The following is an 18071-nucleotide window of genomic DNA, read 5'->3' as shown; positions in this document are numbered from 1 at the left end:
TGTCGCAACGCGGCCGCAGGGTGGCAAACATGGCGGATTTACGACCCAGTCGTCATAACAACACCGCCTGCGCGCGCACGTTTCGCTGGCCAAAAAAGACATCAGCTTGATCGTATTTAGAAAATTTCATTCTCCATTTCAGCGCTTCTCAACGATTAACACTGGTTGTCTTTGTAAATACAAAGATAGTACTTACATTTGTTAAAACATGTAGTAGTCTAACCCAAAATAGCTATTTGAATGTGTTCTTTATAAACTACCGTTTTCATTACGTTAGAAAATATATTGAATGCATAAATAAGAGTAAACTGCTCGTGTGTAGCTCCTTGTATCGAAATACTAATCTGACAAAGATGTTTACGACCCGCAAGTAAACAACGAATCGCTTTACGGCAGCAGTTATGGCTTCGGTCTTTAGCGGTGTGCTGCAGCTGACAGATCTCGACGACTTTATCACGCCGTCTCAGGTATTCAAATAAACATTTCACGTGTTTTGATTTTGCTGAGACTGTGTACTTAAATCCTGGTTTAAACAAAGCCATAGTAGCAGAGATTAGGTTTATTCGCTGTTATGTCATTCATAACATAACACAGACCAACGCATAGATAGCAAATTTCTCCTTTTACGCAAAGTGAATTGGTTCCTCTCAGTAAACTATAAAGCCATTTAATGGTAAATCATGGGTAAAGTGGGGTTTACGCTAGATAATGAGGTCATCTGTGGTTGCTGTTATTGATGAGTCATTGTGACTGTATTTTTTCATACTTAAGTGATAATACAGTTGTACTGCTGACAAAAAATATATATTTCAACTAAGCATTCCAGTTTTGTTCACTTCCTGCCTGGGAGACCACGTTGCGTGTGTTTGAGTAGTTTTGTGTGTGATAAAAAAAAAAAAAATAAGAAGATAGCGTTCCATTTTTTTTCTTTTATATCAACTCCTCTCACTCCATTGTCTTTCCCTCATGATGATAATGTCATTTCTTAAATATGTATGTATTTTTGTTAACGCTTTTCCTTTTCCTGATAATACATGTTGTACCGTATTAAAATGGATGACTAGCTGTGCTAAGTAATGCAGGTCCATTTCTGAGCCTTTTCTGAACGTTAATTCGTTTTGTGGGTATTTCTTGCGTGACGAATTAAAAGCTCAGTAGTAAATTGTAAAGTGAAATTAGAATAGTTTATTTTTAGTCAAGGGCAGCACGGTAAGCAAATGGTTAGCACGTCTGTTTCTGTGTTGCGGTGTTCGAACCTTTGCTCTGGCCATCCTGTGCAAAGTTTACAATACATGTTCTCAGGGTAATCTGGATTCTTCCCACATTCCATCATTCAAATTTGGCAGGGTTGTTTTTAGTCAAACGTGTCAACAATGAACTATACTCTGTTTTGTAGGAATGTGTCAAGCCTGTCAAAGTAGAGAAGAAACATGGCAAGTCTGTGGCCAAAATCCAGATAGAAGATGATGGCAGTTATGTCCAAATTGACCAAGTGAGTATTGAGGAATCGTTCTGGGTTTTTTTTTCCCCCCCCAATGCCACCCATTGTGCCACCCATTGTCTAATGTGTTTAAAGGCCGGGCAGAAGCAGAAGCTTGAGAAAGCGAAGATCACTCTGAACGACTGCTTGGCTTGTAGCGGATGTATAACATCAGCTGAGAGCGTCCTCATCACGCAGCAGAGCCATGAAGAGCTCTTCAAAGTGCTGCGCAACAACAAGGTGAATAGCGGTGACTTCAATTACAATTACCCATACGAGCCTTTTTGGTTACATGACCAAATTCAAGACAAAATCACATGAAATGCCATTAATCCCTTCCATAATGAGGATAACCTCAATGAAAATAGGTGACAGACGTGCTCCTTCAACAGGTGAGCGAGGCAGAGAAGAAGGTGGTGGTGGTGTCAGTGTCACCTCAGTCCAGAGCATCCCTCGCTGCATTCTACGGGCTCAGCAGCAGCGAGGCGGGGAGGAGGCTCACCTCCTTCTTCAAAGGCCTTGGTGAGGATTAGGTCACAAACCCCCAGTGGCGGACAGTAACAGCCAGAAAGGCCATCTCTACTCTCAATTCTGTCATTTTGAACCTTATTCCCATTGAAATTTGAGGCAGAGATTGACCGATATGCTTTTTTCAGGGCCGATACGATATTGATTATCGGTAATCAGGGAGGCCGATATTTGAGCTCGCGAGCTAACAGTTAGCTCACGGGCTAACCTAATAGCCGTTAATTCGCGTGCTAGCCGGTTAGCTCACGGGCTAATAGACGCTAATTTGCGAGCTAACGGTTAGCTCGAGGGTTAACCGTTTACCCACACGCTAACCCCGGGATAACTCCCAAATAGCCGCTAAAAAATGTTTTTTAGGTTAATTCGCAAGTTAAAGCGGGCTAATAGCCATTCATTCACAAGCTAGCTGGTTAGCTCGTGGGCTAATTGCTGCTCATTGGCTGTTAGCACTGCACGAGCAACCAATCAGATGGTGCTGAGGGCGGGCCAATATTGCAGGGAGTCAACAGTCGCTAAAAAGCGCCCGTCGGAGCAAAAATAACAGTTTTTAATATATTTGCCATCAAAACAAAAAAAATAGGCCGATATTCATAAAATGCTGAATATCTGCGCCGATTATCGGCCGGGCCAATTATCGGTCTATCCCTAATTTGAGGTAGATTCATTTCGAGCTTTTACTAATGTTGGTTTATTTGCAGGAGTCCATCACGTATTTGACACAAGCTTCAGTCGAACCTTCAGCCTGCTGGAGAGCCAGCGAGAGTTCGTGGAACGTTTCCAAAGGAAGGAGCAGGACAGCCGATCCCTGCCCATGTTGTCATCAGCATGTCCAGGTATGCCACAAAATAAAAACTACAAGCTCATCTCATTTCAAATCTCTCCTGTCAACATTCCACTATAGTGGAATTCTCCCCAATGTGTATTAATTGCTGAAAGATGAGTCCCGACTTGCGCTGGATTTTTTTTTTCTCAGGTTGGATCTGCTATGCGGAGAAGACGCACGGGGAGTTTATTCTTCCTTACATCAGCACCACTCGCTCCCCTCAGGCGATAATGGGCTCTTTGGTTAAAGGCTATTTTGCAGAACAACAGGTACAGACACACACTTTTAAAACAATTCAGCAAGTTTAGCAGGCAACACAAGTCGTACTTTCATACTTCTAATTAGCGTATTCTGCTTTAAAAAATTTAAGAAGTAACTAGTGACTCAGCCACAGGCCCAATTGATACACCTTCATAGATATGCAGCTTCTGCTAATTTATGAATTTGGTCACTACCTTTTATTTAGAGAAATTATGGGAAATTGTAAAAACTATTTTTAAATTGGGTTTTGTGTTTCTGCTAACAAATAACAGAAATTGGAAATATAAAGTAGGCTACAGCATATTTGATGAAAACAGTAGTTCTTTTTGTGGTATGGTTAAAAAATGAATGTTTATGTATAGTACGCACGTAATGTATTTTCCTGCAAGTTATTTTTTTTACTGTGTACATTTAGGATGATATTATTGTATTAATCAACTTAATAACGTCTCTTTTTAGTTACTTTTGCCTTTTCTTTTATTAAGCTACTCCACCAAATAGTTCAAGTACATTTCTCCCAGATGTAAGATTACTAAACTCCAGTTCGGACTTTTCAACATTAGTGGTCTGCCAACCATACCAATAATTTGGATTAATTTCATATGATCGCAACTTTTTCTCCCTTGACTGCCAGCAGAAACCTCCGGTGTCCAAGTGTGGTCAATTTCCTCTTTTTTCCACAAATTGATGCTATTGGTTAATCCCAACATGCTTCTGTTATTTTGACAAATTATTGACCAATCTAAAGTGGCAGCGATGCTCAATGAACAGTTTTGTTGTTCTCCTTAAAAAGTGATGGTTTACTTTTACCATATACTGTGTGGTGCCGTGCATTTCAGCTGTGTGTTATGCACGTTGACAGGGCCTGAGCTCACAGCAAATCTACCACGTGGCGGTGATGCCCTGCTTCGATAAGAAACTGGAGGCCTCCAGGCCGGACTTCTACCTGAACAAAGCGGAGAGCAGAGAAGTGGACTGCGTCATCACGTCTGGTACGACCTCCACTTCCATCATCAAGCAAAGCGGGAAGCATCATCTCTCTCTCTCTCTCTCTCTCTCTCTCGTTTGTTTTCCTCCCTTAGGAGAAGTGCAGAAAATGCTAGAAGAGGAAAACATGAGGCTTGATGACATACAAGCTGGACCTCTTGATACATTGTAAGTTTTACAGCACTTTCTGTGTCATACACGGTTTGTTCCTTTTCATGCTCTTCATATCATTCTATGTCCAGTTTCAGCAGCGTGAAAGACGGCGAGTTCCTGAGCCACGCCGGCAGCGGCTCGGGCGGTTACCTCCATCATGTCTTCACCTACGCAGCCAAGCAGATATTTGGAGAGGAGGTCAAGGATCTCACCTATAAGATCATCAAGTGAGCCCTCCGATTGTCTGCGGTCAAACTAAGCCAGTGCGGTTCATTGCTGTGCGCCTCTGCCGCAGGAATAAGGACTTCCTGGAGGTGACGCTGGTGAAGGACGGAGCCGTGGTGCTGAGTTTCGCGTCCACGTACGGCTTCCGCAACATCCAGAACTTGGTGCAGAAACTCAAGAGGGGGAAGTCGCCATACCACTTTGTGGAGGTTATGGCCTGTCCCTCAGGTTGATAAAAATCTTACAAATAATTACACACACAAAAATCAACTGGTACTAAAGAATACTGTATCAAACTGTATAAAAAATGCTTCCTTAATTGCTAAAATAGTTGCTATAAGCTTTTTGTGTAAGTAAAAAAATAAATAAATCAGTCCGTGCCAAAATACAAAAGTAAACATTAGACCCGCATTGATAAAAAAAAAAAAAATGTTTTTGTTTTTCTACAAAATAAGGTAAGAATTCAAAAATCAAGTCTTACGTGTACCAACACAAAGTTTGCAATTATAATAAAGTACTAGTACTGCGTAAAAATAAGATTGGGATTTTGTTAGAATAAAGTTGTATTCTTACAAGAAAAACATAGATTAAGTTTAGATTGCTGTAATAAAAATAAGTTTTAATGCAAGACTACAACTGCATATTTTTGAGATTGGCATATTTGACAAGTCATCATTTTTACCAGGAAAAAATTTAATTTTCAAGAATGCATTTACAGTTAATTTTTAAAAGGTGTAATATTAAGAAGTAATTTTTACTAGAATTTTTTGGTGTGATAGAATAATAATTAGAATGCAGTCAAATTTTACTTGTAATGTTAAGAGAATAAAGTCTTATACTGTATGTATATATATATATATATATATATATATATATATATATATATATATATATATATATATATATATATATATATATATATATATATATATATATATATATATATATATATATATATATATATATATATATATATATATATATATATATATATATATATATATATATATATATATATATATATATATATATATATATATGTATATGTATATATATATATATATATATATATATATATATATATATATATATATATGTATATATATATATATATATATATATATATATATATATATATATATATATACTAGAATAAAGTCGGATTGTTACCAGAACAAAGTTGTCATTTTACAAGAAGAGTATTACAGCACACACCATTGTGAGTATATAGCAGGTATTACAGTACTCGTTTTTACATAAGATTTTTTTCTTCTTCTTGCCAATATGGCCCAAATTGGCTATAGTCGCTATTCTGTTAAGGGGGCAAAGTAGTAGGCTCACAATTTGGCAAATGGGTTAACATCTCTCCAATTATTATCATATTAATAGACTAGACATGTACAATCTAATGAATAAATAATTGTTTTACCTTATTGTAATATTATTTGAAGGCCCTTCGTGTTTCATGAATCCTCAGGTTGTCTTAACGGTGGCGGGCAGCTGAAACCCTCCCCTGGTCAGAACCCGAAGGAGTTCCTCCAGAAGGTGGAGGCGCTTTACAAAGCAGAAGAGGCCCAAGCACCGGAAGATGACAGCCGTGTGGCCGAGCTGTACCAGTCGTGGCTCGGCAGCGTGGGCGAGGAGCACGCCAAAGAGCTGCTGCACACCAACTACCACGCCGTGGAGAAGATGACCAACGGGCTCATGATGAAATGGTGACGCTGCGAAACCGTCCTGTTACATGAGGTGGTTTGAGGTGCCAACTTCCACTTTGGCTAGTTGATTGTGTATATTGTCAACGATATCTTGAAACCAGATTGTGTAGAATTTTAATTTAATAAAACACAAATATATTTTCACCAAATAAAATCATTTACCAAAGCTGTTTGTTGTGTCTTAGTTATTTTATTGATTGAACGCAACTTAATTTAGTATATTTTTAATAACGATTACGGTGAGCACATCTTCACACCAGAATTTGGCACCCGCAGGAGCCGGATGATTAATTTAAACCATAGATGTTCCGACTTCTGAGCTACAAATATTTTTTGTGGTCGCCTGCTTCAAATTTGCAACTCTAGATGGGGGGGAAAAAAAAGATCGATCAGTTTCTGATATGTGTAATATTTAAGCTACGACCGCCACTGCCTTTGACAGAAGAAATGGACAAGCTGAGTCATACATTTCTTTGATGTATTCAACATGTGGTTGACCATTTAAAAAAAGTCAGTGTTTTGTTTACCTTTGGAGGAAACGCTTCACATTATCTGTAAAGAAAAATATATTTTCTATTATTTCTGTGGAAGTTTATGCTGGGGGGAAATTGTTTGGGATCCGAAACAAATCCCAGAAGCCAGGTAAATTGAATGATGTCATTGTCATTTGCTCTTACTAAGCAAAAGGGTGAAAATACGATTTGATTTATTTTTATTTTTTTAAGGACACGTACACTACCAGCTACTACTAGCATTACAAGCAATGATAGTCCGATAACTTCCTAAAATGTTACCCCCAAAGTAATCATCACTAGTTCATTATCACAGTCAGTGTTTACCCGATGACGACCTTCAGGGTCTTCTGTTAACTTTGTATACATTTTTACTGTTTTACTTTATATTTTAACCATTTTGTAATTAGTTATAGCTGTGTAGATGTAGGTATAATTATGTTAACTCAGTATGGCTGAATGAATAGAAATATATTCTTATCTGTGTTACTTTCATGAGAAAGAGCAACGGGTCTGTCTATTCATTCGTTATCTAATGGGAGGGCCGGGATTCTGCTGTGTCGGAAGGGAGTCAGGCTTATTGTTATTGTATTTTTTCTAATCTGATTTATACCCATGGGAACGGATTCTCTTGTATTCATTCAGTTGTAACCAGGTGTGTTGTGGGCTGACTTTTCTATGAACCCTCTTTTGAATAAATAATGATGTGGGCTGGAGAGGAGAGACACATTTGAACAGAGCACTGCTTGGGTGACTTCAATTGTGTGATCAGAAGCTTCTGGTAATTATTCACCTTTGCAAAGGGACTTCTTCACTTGGATCTCACCATTCAGTTAATTGAACACGCAAAGAGTACAATACTTAATATTGTCTACTCTAACACTTCCAATAAGATGTTAGGCTAACAAATGTGAGTTACTACACTTATGTGACCCATTAAATAAAATAAATAAATAAGATGTACCCAAAAGCACCTACCTACTCATACCTGCTGTTGATTTGGACATTTCCATCATAGCGATGACCCAACAAACGGTACCAAGACATTTTAATCGAGCCAGAAACATTCATCACGTTAAGCGTATTCCCAAAGCAGCTGAACGCGTTCCCTGCTAAATGAACACGTAAATAAATATAGATTAGCTCAGCAGATAAAAATGTGCCGTCAACATTCGCTTGCGTTACGATAAAAGACCGAACATCGAACAATTAGCATCACGCCTCCTGCTTAGCATTAGCATTAGCATTCTGGTATGCTCTTATTGCTTCATGGAGATAATTACACATTTACAAAAAATGTACTTGCATTTGCATGTATATTTTATGTTCTCATACACAAAACATTTAATTTAATGCCAACACACACGAGTAGTAGAGAATGCATTGTTCTAAATAACCAGATGAACAACTTGATTATTGAATTAAATGAGCTAAAACATCCCATCTTGGAAAGAAAGCATACTTTTAACATCGGAATTTGTTCTTGAACAAATATATTTACAAAACACAATCTAAAACTTTTCTACTCATTTAAAGCAGCTTTTCAATCGTCGCATATCCCTGAAAACAATCCCAGAACACAACTTGACTGCTCATTTTATAGCCTTGATGGGCACTCAAAATAATTACACAAAGTGTGAGCATTGAAAAACGCCTGTAGTCGATCCTGTTGTTTCATTTGACTTGCAGACAGTTTGTGTAGTTTGAACATATTGCAGTGTTATAAGCGGTTTGACGTACAGCGGGCATCATCACTCCTTGGGCACTCGAAAGGAGTCCTTCTCTTTACGGAGACTCCTCATGGCTTCGATTGGATCCGTCACCTTCGCGTGATCTTGTACGGACTTCTCTCTGTTTTGAGCAGAAGAACTACTGAGTGCATTTTCAACCAAACTATACGTTTGTGTCTAAAACTCTCAAAGACTTGGTGGACATACTTGACTCGCATAAATGGGTTAAAGGTGAATTCATCTGCCAACGTTGATGGGATTGTAGGCTCGCCATTGCTGCATTGCTCCTAAAGAAATAAAAACAACTTGCATCACAGACTCGGCGATCATGTGACGCATGCGACGACTGCTTGGACGTGACGGATGAATAAATACCTTTGCCCATGCAAGCTTCTTCTGAATAACTTCATTGTCTGGCTCAACGTGCCGCGCAAACTTCAGATTGCTGACAGTGTACTCATGACCACAGTAGACTCGCTGAAATAAAAACTAATAAAAATAAAAATCGTATGCTCTCCTGATACATGTGTGACAAAGTAGCAGTTGAAGGTTTATAATTATTGTAACATCTATGCTAATTTAATGGTGTTTTGCATTCTATGATAGCATTCAATTTGCAGACCTGAATCCTATTTGGGGGAGAATTTTGGTGTTTCAATATACAGTTCAATCTTTAATTTCCTTTTATTTAGTGTGTAGGTTTTACATTACACTGAGAGAGATAAAGAGCTTGAACAAGCACTCTTGGCTTCTTCTTTGGAAAATTGAGCAAGCAAGAGCGGGAGACTAAAATGTGTGTTTTAACAAGTTTAAGCGTGTTTAATAAGGTTAAGAGTCACAACCAAGGTTATTTTAGTTAACTAAAACTAACGAAAAAACTAAAACTGAAATATAAAAAAAACTAATTCGTTAACAAAATAAAATAAAAACGAAAATGAAACTACATTTTATGTTTACAAAACTAACTATAATTATAGCAAAAATGTCCTTCGTTTTAGTTTTTGGTAATCAACTTAATGCATGAGCCTTTGGGGATGATTTATTTTTATATTAACCGGAATAAGAACATTTGATAGTGTGTGACACAAAAGTGACGTCATCTATCAGCAGCCAATAGAAAAGCATCTTCAGATGACGTTGCTCCCATAGTGTTTTTGAACTATTGCGCACAAGTAATACACTTTTTTTTAACTGAAACTAAAACTAACTAAAACTAAGCATTTATGACATAACTAAAACCAATAAAAACTAACAGAACCACCCTGAAAACTAAATTTAAAAAACAAAACTCACAATAAAAACCAACTAAAATGAAAAAGTCCAAAACTATAATAACCCTGGTCACAACTAAATTAAAATAACTTTGTTTTCTCCCTATAGCACAATTTCACCTAAACTAGGGTTTACTGTAGACCTCTGCTAGCATAGGTTAGCGACTACGCTGTGTAGAACAAAGTGTTTGATAGGCACCGTTTCAGCAGGCAGGCGTCCCAGAATTTCAATCAAGGCTTTGTACATCTGCTCCGCAGTGCCCTCAAAGAACTTCCCGCAGCCGGCAACAAAAAGTGTGTCCCCTGCATGCAAATAAATAAATAAATAAAAATCACCCTTGTGGCACTAACATTGCACATGGCAAGTCGGGCTACCAGTATCATACCCGTGAAAACTGCTGGAGGTTCAGAGCTGTCATCTTTGGTGACGTAGTAGCAAATGTGGCCAGTTGTGTGGCACGGCGTGAACAAACATTTGACGTTAAGCGAGCCAACCTGGGAAAACGGATGATGTCAGCGATACCGATATTGTCGGTCGTTAAGGTTGCACGTTGACGATCTTACTTTTAAACTGTTGGAGTGAGAGACTTTCTTTGTTATGGCATCGACACGTTCGTCTCCTCCGTAGACTTTCAGGCCGGGCATGAGCCTCACCATCTTCTCATTCCCACCGGCGTGATCCCTTTGAACAGTTGTTCTCAAACTTCCTCAAAAAACACTTCACTATTCAAATACAACCATTATGAACAACATTGAAACATGTAGTTTAACTCATTTACTGCCATTGATGGCTATAGACGTCAAAAATTCATTTGAACTATTTCTATTAGTTTAACATATTTTCCACTTTTGTTAACAAGAGTATGAAAACCTAAATAAAAAAAATTGTACATTTAGAACAAATATAAAATTTGTGATTAATCATGAGTTAACTAGTGAAGTAATGTGATTAATTACGAAAAAATCTAATCGCCTGACGCCCCTAATTTTGAATAATCTTTTGTTTTTTAAAGTAATTTTAATTATTAGTTTTTTAATATTTAATTTTCTTTTCTTTTCTTTAAAAAAATAAGATTATTGAAAATTAGGGGCGTCAGGCGATTAATTTTTTAAATCATAATTAATTGCATGACTTCACAAGTTAACTCACGATTAATCACAAATTTTATATCTGTTCTAAATGAACAATAAAAAAATTATAGGTTTTCATACTCTTGTTAACAAAAGTGGGAAAAATTAATTTTTGACGTCTATAGCCGTCAATGGCAGAGAATGAGTTAATAATGATAAGTGCTGATCAAAATCTAGGGCAGAAAGCAGTATTATTGTACTGCTAATAATATTTTAAATATTAGTAGTGAATGTTTCCCTTCAGTGCTTTTGATATGCAGCTTACCAGTGGTGATGGGTGGTCAGAACTGTTGTGAGCCTGACGCCATGTTTTCTAACTGCCTCCACAACCTGCAATAAAAACAGAAATCATCCATTTTCTACAGCACTTATCATGTTGAGCGTTCCGGGGAAACTAGCCTGGTTGCCTATCTTCGGGTGACCAAAATGATTAGGGGATGTGAGAGGAAGTTAAGAGTTAATTAAGATTTGATTCCAGCGCCTTTAGACTGTGAGGACAAAATGCTAACCACTAGCTTACCCTGCTTCTTTACATATAAAATAATATACTTGTAAATTAATGGGGGGGAAAAATGCTTATTTATGTGGCAACTCACAGGGGCTGAAATCTGATTGGACAAAAAAAAAAAATACAGATACTAGAAACAGTACAGCCAAGAGAAATTATAGTGTTAGCAGGAAGGACCAAGAAATGAACCAAAAACAAAATGAAGAAAACAAGGTGGTCTCACAATGTTTCCCTGACTGTAGGTCAGCAGCTGACCTTGATCAAAGTTTGAACTCAGCTCAACTCCAAAGTATGACAGACCTTCACAGGTTCCACCGGGTCCACTATTGCTGCTTCTTTGGTATCCGTGTCAATGAGCAGGTACATGTAGTTGTCACTGAGAGCCGGCAGAAGTTCAACCCTCATGTTGGCTTGCTCCACCACTAATGTTTTCCTCACGGTGCCGTGCAGGAGAGCAGCTGTTTGGGCCTTGACTTCCACAGGTGCTGATCGAGACAACACAAGAGTCAATTATTGACAAACCAAGTTAACCTGAACTGACATGTGTTTACGTGACGCACGCTGTTTTTTTGCACCTATTTGACACCTCATCTTCAACAATTACAATCTCAAGACCTTGATAGATAGATAGATAGATAGATAGATAGATAGATAGATAGATAGATAGATAGATAGATAGATAGATAGATAGATAGATAGATGTAAGGTTACGTAAGAGACAGTATAATGTTTGCTGCCACTCGCCCAATTGTGTTCATGTTTTGTAACAACACGTCTTCATGTCATAAAGCGCACAAATGTGTAACAAGACGATAGTCTGTCGGACGCGAGGTGCGATAGATAACGTGTATTCCTACCGAGTTTTAAGGCTGTGGCAGCTCCTAGTAGAGTGCAGGCACTCCCTACGAGTGATTTGAGTAGCATTACAAATACGAAAGCTTATCAGTTCAGTGTGTGAACAAGAAAAGTTTGGTTGTGGTTCAGTTCCGCCTTCGTCATTACTAATCTCGCAGGCTCTACCAATCAATTTCGGGGGAGTGGATGAGGACATGTTAAACGTTTTTGTTTATTTAACCAGCAAACCCCACCATTCGTGTTGTCTCCGTTTATCACTGTATTTATTGCTTGTTTAAATAAAGTTAGTTTGTAGTGTGGCGTTAGTTCACTGTCGTAGTTTAGGATATTGGGGAGGACAGCTTCGGTCAAAATTAATATCATGTGGTGCAAACAGCCTGAAGGTGTGGAAAAACATGTCAGTTGTTGAAGGCTTGTTATAATTATTATATATTATAAATTTGTCATCTTAAAGTTGGATGGTTTTTGCTAACATCACAGGCTCTATCAATACAATTCAGTAAGGAGTGGATGTGACCCGTTTAATTTATTATTATTATTATTATTATTATTATTATTATTATTATTATTATTATTATTATTATCCATCCATCCATTCTTAGCCGCTTGTCCTCACAAAGGTCGTGGGGGGCTCTGGAGCCTATCCCAGCTGGCTTCGGGCAGTAGGCGGGGTACACCCTAAACTGTTGTATTATTATTATTATTATTAAAATAATAAAACACAGCAATACATTAAATAATATTTTATTTTTGTTTCAAATATTAAACATCTTAATTGACTTTTATGTAAATATTTGTGTGTTCTGTGATGTGGATGTAGAAAACCTGAACCATGTTTTCTTTCATTGCAATGCATTCCATCCTGACTAATTTAAGGAGTTGCAGGTTACAATAAAAAAAAATTGATTGATTTACAACTGGCAGAAAAGTCTATTCTGTTTGGTGTGTTTTTTTCAGGAAGATAATAAATTGGAATTTGTTTTGAACATTTTATTGCTTTTAGGGATTTTTTTTTATTCACAAGTGCAGATATTTCAAAACAAAACCGTGTCTACTTCACTGGAAAAATTATTTTCTACTATTTTGCAAATCTTTGTAATTGATTATGGATAGAAAAGTCCTTAATTTATTTTCTTTATTGGATATATTGAATTTATTATAGAAAGTCCTCTTACCAATATAATTTCTGTTCAACATAGTGTATGTTCTATATTGTTAGAATGCTTATACTTAATCTATGTCAAGTAATTAGTTATTTGATGATACATGAGTCCCTTGTTTGTTTGTGTACAATTGTTCAATAAATGGAAAACATATTAAGCATCACGCTGCCGAAAAACAGACATAAAAAAAACTTTTAATGAAACAATAAAAAAAAAAAACATAACATTTTAGAAAAAATAATTTGTAGAATTTTCTAACAATATATCTGTACCTTACGAAAAGCAGACATGTTTGGTTAGTACCCTTCCGTCTCGTCACCGTTCACCTTTCAGGCTCGACTAATCAAATGCGCGAGCGTGGATTGGGCGGTGTGTTAAATGCTGTGTGTTTGGTTTTATTTAAGCAGTTATACAACACCTTATATATAAATTCTTACACATACGACTATATTTCACTTGCTCGTTTAGTTTAATAAAATAAGTTTATTATAGCAAAGTTTGACAAATTTACGTCACAAATTGTCCCTTACGTCTTGCCATAGCTTAATGTTTAAGTTGCACTCGGTGTCGGTCAAAGTTGACTTCAACTGGTGCACTCTGCTCGAAAACTGTAGCAAATCTCCACATTTGCCTAATGTCGGCAAGAAATATATCTCGATTTTGGGAATGGGGGAGGAAGATCATTTGCGTGGGGAGAAACTATGCAGAGCACGCCAAAGAGCTAAAAAACGCCGTCCCCACGGAGCCGGTGCTGTTCTTGAAGCCGCCTTCTGCCTACGTCCGAGAGGGCTCGCCTATCCTAGTGCCCTTCTACTCCAGCAACCTGCACCACGAAGTGGAGCTCGGCGTGGTGATCGGCAAGGGTGGCGCGGCCATCCCGCAATCCGCCGCAATGGAGCACGTCGCTGGCTACGCGCTGTGCTTGGACATGACGGCCCGGGACGTGCAGGACGAGTGTAAGTCCAAAGGTCTTCCCTGGACGCTGGCCAAGGCCTTCGACACCTCCTGCCCGGTGAGCGAGTTCATCCCCAAGGAGCGCATCCCCGAGCCGGGCAACGTCAAGCTGTGGCTGAAAGTCAACGAGCAGCTGAAGCAGAATGGCTGCACCTCCCAGATGATCTTCTCCATCCCGTACCTCGTCAGCTACATCAGCGACTTCATCACCCTGGAAGAGGGCGACCTGATCCTCACCGGAACCCCCAAGGGGGTGTCGGCCGTGCAGGAGCATGACGAGCTGCAGGCGGGCATCGATGGAGTCGTCACGATGACCTTCCGAGTTGGCAGGAAAGATCACTAGTGTTGGACTGAATAAAAACACAGCAGAGAAGGTCAAATGTTACGTTTCAGGGCAATGCCAAATTTGTCCAGCAGATAGCAGTGAACCCCTTTTTATAGGACTACTGAATACGTTGCCCTTTTTTTCTTCAGACCAGGGATCACCAGTAGTCTTGAATTTGAGATCTTTGATTTTGATTAATACGAATGTCTACCAGTTTGATAAGCACTTCTGAAACAACAAATTTGCTCAAATTATCTTTAGTTATGTTGTTAAAAAATGATCATAATCATCTGCGAAGACTAGTCATGTTGATGAGTTTGCAAAGCTATCAAAAATGAGTCATTGATTAACAAGGTTCACGAATATCAACGGACAACACTTCTTCTTTTTTTAAATCTCTGCATGTGTTTACTTTACAACATTCCTAGGAAATTACAATGTGCCAACACTGGTAAGCTATTTTCTGAACGTTCCTGTAGGCAACGTGGATTTAGAGTCTTCAATAAATCTACCGTGTTTAATTTTGGAATATGGGGGGAAGTTGCAGTCAAAAAAACAGAAATGACAAAAGATTATCAAGTTAAAGTTAAAACAATCACAAAATAAGAGCAAGATAGCCAAAACCACAAATAATATTGATTCATGATTTTTTTAGGCCAGATCTAATTGTTGGGTCAGTTTGAACTGATTCTAGTTTTTGAAGAAGTGTTCCGCAGATGAGGAGCAAAGATATTGCATCACCTTGTTTGCTTCTGGAAGCATAAATAAGCCTGCAGCCGACAACTTGAGGGCTCTGAAAGTCTGTTAGGGTACGCTAACAGTAAGATTTTCAAACTTGTTTAAGCCAGTGATAGATTTTTGGACCAGTCTGATGTGGTCCAGTAAAACAACCAATTCAATTTTCCCAAAACTTGAGGCTAGGGGAAAAAAGTGCAGATCTGGATATGGTTATTATTATTATTATTATTATTTTAGCAACTCATTGAAGTCACTATGACATCAGTGCAACCCGTCCACCTCACATAGGCATGATGGCTCCTCCCGTCTGTTAATAAACCTTCACAAGCCACGACTGTTAACTAATGAATATTTGAAGAAATAAACACATAAAGTGGCACTCTGGGATTTTGCTTTCTCTTTCATTTACAGTATAATTCTGGTGGAGGAATGGGCTCTGCTGAGTGACATTTTTATCTATAGTTATATAAAGTTATTATGGTATTTTGGCTAAAGCTACAATGTAATGTGTCTGTAATTTAATTTCAAAGAATTAGCAGTGAAATTCCTCATTTTTGCTTTCTGGTTAAATATAGTTTTTGAACGAGTCACGTCAGAGTCACATTTGTACATTTGTTAATGATATTGAGACAAAAAAAAAGTGTTCTTGCCACGTTGTGCCTTTTCCTTTATAATATTACTAGAGGTCAACAGCAGTTTTATTTAAAGTCTTTATAAAGAAAAACAAGCTTCGTATGTTGTGGGGGAGGGCAACTCATGAACGTGACAAAATGTGTCATTGGGCGCCACTTTTGCCTCGCCCCAAAAAATAAATAAATCAGTAAAACTGAAATGGTGGGAAACAGTTAAAGGCTATATCTCCACACCTGTTTATTACATTCTGTAGTTGGGATTATGATTATGATGTATTTTGAAACAAATCTTTGAAATCTCTTTATATGGTCTTGAAAACATGATTCTCCTTGCAATAAACTTGAAGTTGTAAGAATCCAAATTGTCCTGTTATGTTATTGCAACGCCAAATGCCATTAATCCAGTCCGGCCTCCACAAAACAACACACCATGCCATTGCTGTTCGTATTAATTAGCTTCTTCTGGTGTTTGTATAATAATCATACAGACAAGTGCAATTGATTTTTTTTCCCCAGAGGATAAAGATTCAAGAATATATGCCTGTGCGTACCTGGTACATTATCTGTCCATGACGATGCTAACATCTTTGGTGTTTACCTTTATGAATTAGCATTGAGCTCGCAGGGATATTTGTAAGGCAACATTGTTTGTTTGTTTGAGATGCACAACTTGTAATTATCTTTGTTTTATAGTTAGTTTGACAGGGTTTGCCGTGTCACCTCAATTACTCGGAGAATGGCATCTACGATATCTCACATGGAAGCTCCAATATGAAAATGGAGGCCCAGTGGAGTTCAAGTTGGTGTTTGTGCAGGACTCGGTTTGGCAGCGACCATCTGAGGTTCCTCCTACAACCCGGACCACATTACGACGCACGTTTGGATCAGTCAGGACACGTTTCCCCCCGCCAGCATTTTGATGGTGTCACGCTCCAACACCAGCTTTCTGCTTCAGGACAAAAGATGGATACACTGCGAGATTCATTTTCCATTCCAGCCGCGTTTTCTGCTTCCAAAAAAAAAAAAAGAATGATTGTGTTGCTGTTAATGCTTGGCGATTCGGACTCTTCAGATGTCCTATTGATGCACATCTGCTCCCGATTGGGTTACAGTGTGTTCCCACAGGCCTCTCTGCTTTCAGGATCAATCAAAGCGGCGCGGCTGTAACGTGAGCGCGCGCGCATCGCCGCCACTCACCTGGAGGGCGTGTCGCACTGCACACAAGGCACTTGTGTTTGGGGGCACTTCTGAAGATGGAGGCTCCACTTCAGCTTTGGAGTGAAATTTCAGAATGAATCTATGTAGTGCATTATAACCTTTACGAGGGAACTTCATTCGACCTCTAGACTTTTGAATATCCAACTGTTGAATGTTTCGGTACCTTTTGCGCAACTTGGAAGGAAATGAAGAGCAAAATTCACAACAGGTGTTTAATCCATGAAGTTTTCAAAAGACGTCCACTTGTAGGCCTTTCTGTGAAGCTGATGATGTTTGAAGCTCAGCAGCCGCTTCCTTGCAGGAACAACCAGTTTGGAGGTTTCAAATGGGATGTTCTCACACCACGGAACTTAGTGCAGCAGTGAAACTGAAAGAGTTGGAGGAAGGTTAAGACAAGGTCAAATGGACTGTTCAGATTATACAGTGGAAACGCGCTATTCACGGGGATAGGACCCGAACAGCGAAGATCCGTGTATAATTGACAGCCATTATAAATGCAGTGGGAAAAATGTTTTTCTTCAACCCAAAACATTCTTGAAAAAAATGGTGTCAACTGTATTTCTATACAAGGAATTTAAAAGTCACTTTTTGCTAATATATCCCCTTTAACGCAACGATTACATCGTTGGAAAAATGAGAAACTGTGACACGTTTTCTGCTGTGTGCTTACTTACAGGTGTTAACTTTTATGAGAATTAGATTCATGAGCTTCATTGTCGCAGTGTGAACACATGAAACCCGGGCCAACAATGACTTCAAAGCCTTCGCCCAGCTCTGCTTTAGCGTTCAGCACATGCGGAAAGTCGTGAACAGGCATCGAACGCCAGCCCGAGCCTGCAGTCCGACATGATGTCACTGCGCG

The 18071-nt window shown here is 38.5% G+C and overlaps 3 protein-coding genes across 6 annotated transcripts; 2 read left to right on the top strand and 1 right to left on the bottom strand.

The window, feature by feature from the left end:
- The first annotated feature begins 54 nt into the window (after nt 1-54).
- ciao3 (cytosolic iron-sulfur assembly component 3) lies at nt 55-6338 on the top strand. Its single transcript, XM_086093373.1, has 11 exons — nt 55-467; nt 1397-1492; nt 1577-1720; nt 1873-2002; nt 2707-2841; nt 2982-3100; nt 3955-4084; nt 4175-4247; nt 4322-4459; nt 4528-4685; nt 5935-6338. The coding sequence occupies exons 1-11, from the start codon at nt 402-404 to the stop codon at nt 6174-6176; spliced, it is 1431 nt and encodes a 476-aa protein (XP_085949499.1). The 5' UTR covers nt 55-401; the 3' UTR covers nt 6177-6338.
- Nucleotides 6339-7715: 1377 nt separating this feature from the next.
- On the bottom strand, nt 7716-12340 carry hagh (hydroxyacylglutathione hydrolase). Of its 4 annotated transcripts, none has more exons than XM_086092743.1 (9): nt 12182-12340; nt 11625-11809; nt 11082-11146; nt 10250-10388; nt 10072-10180; nt 9885-9988; nt 8790-8903; nt 8622-8701; nt 7716-8535 (listed from the first exon to the last, which is right to left on the bottom strand). In XM_086092743.1, exons 1-9 carry the CDS (start codon nt 12246-12248, stop codon nt 8436-8438), a joined length of 963 nt encoding a protein of 320 aa, XP_085948869.1. In that variant the 5' UTR covers nt 12249-12340; the 3' UTR covers nt 7716-8435. The 4 variants fall into 4 exon arrangements, with proteins under 4 accessions (XP_085948869.1, XP_085948879.1, XP_085948889.1 ...); XM_086092753.1 differs by having other exon boundaries at nt 8790-8891; XM_086092763.1 differs by having other exon boundaries at nt 10250-10367.
- A 1384-nt stretch (nt 12341-13724) lies between these two features.
- fahd1 (FAH domain containing oxaloacetate decarboxylase 1) lies at nt 13725-16347 on the top strand. Its single transcript, XM_086092782.1, has one exon. It carries the CDS (start codon nt 13977-13979, stop codon nt 14637-14639), a length of 663 nt encoding a protein of 220 aa, XP_085948908.1. The 5' UTR covers nt 13725-13976; the 3' UTR covers nt 14640-16347.
- The last annotated feature ends 1724 nt before the right edge of the window (nt 16348-18071 follow it).

Source organism: Leptonotus elevatus, chromosome 1 (assembly GCF_054856555.1).
Source record: "Leptonotus elevatus isolate MCC_2025b chromosome 1, RoL_Lele_1.0, whole genome shotgun sequence".
NCBI lineage: Eukaryota > Metazoa > Chordata > Actinopteri > Syngnathiformes > Syngnathidae > Leptonotus > Leptonotus elevatus.
The sequence above is the reverse complement of the archived record's forward strand: the minus strand, read 5'-3'. Positions and strand labels throughout refer to the sequence as shown.

Coding starts and splice junctions, on each gene's coding strand:
- hagh (XM_086092743.1), bottom strand. CDS start 12,248: ATGCTACTCAAATCACTCGTAGGGAGTGCCTGCACTCTACTAGGAGCT. Junction 10,181..10,249: donor CTCACTCCAACAGTTTAAAA/GTAAGATCGTCA, acceptor CCGTTTTCCCAG/GTTGGCTCGCTTAACGTCAA. Junction 9,989..10,071: donor ACCTCCAGCAGTTTTCACGG/GTATGATACTGG, acceptor ATTTGCATGCAG/GGGACACACTTTTTGTTGCC.
- ciao3 (XM_086093373.1), top strand. CDS start 402: ATGGCTTCGGTCTTTAGCGGTGTGCTGCAGCTGACAGATCTCGACGAC. Junction 2,842..2,981: donor GTTGTCATCAGCATGTCCAG/GTATGCCACAAA, acceptor TTTTTTTCTCAG/GTTGGATCTGCTATGCGGAG. Junction 4,460..4,527: donor CTCACCTATAAGATCATCAA/GTGAGCCCTCCG, acceptor CCTCTGCCGCAG/GAATAAGGACTTCCTGGAGG.
- fahd1 (XM_086092782.1), top strand. CDS start 13,977: ATGTCGGCAAGAAATATATCTCGATTTTGGGAATGGGGGAGGAAGATC.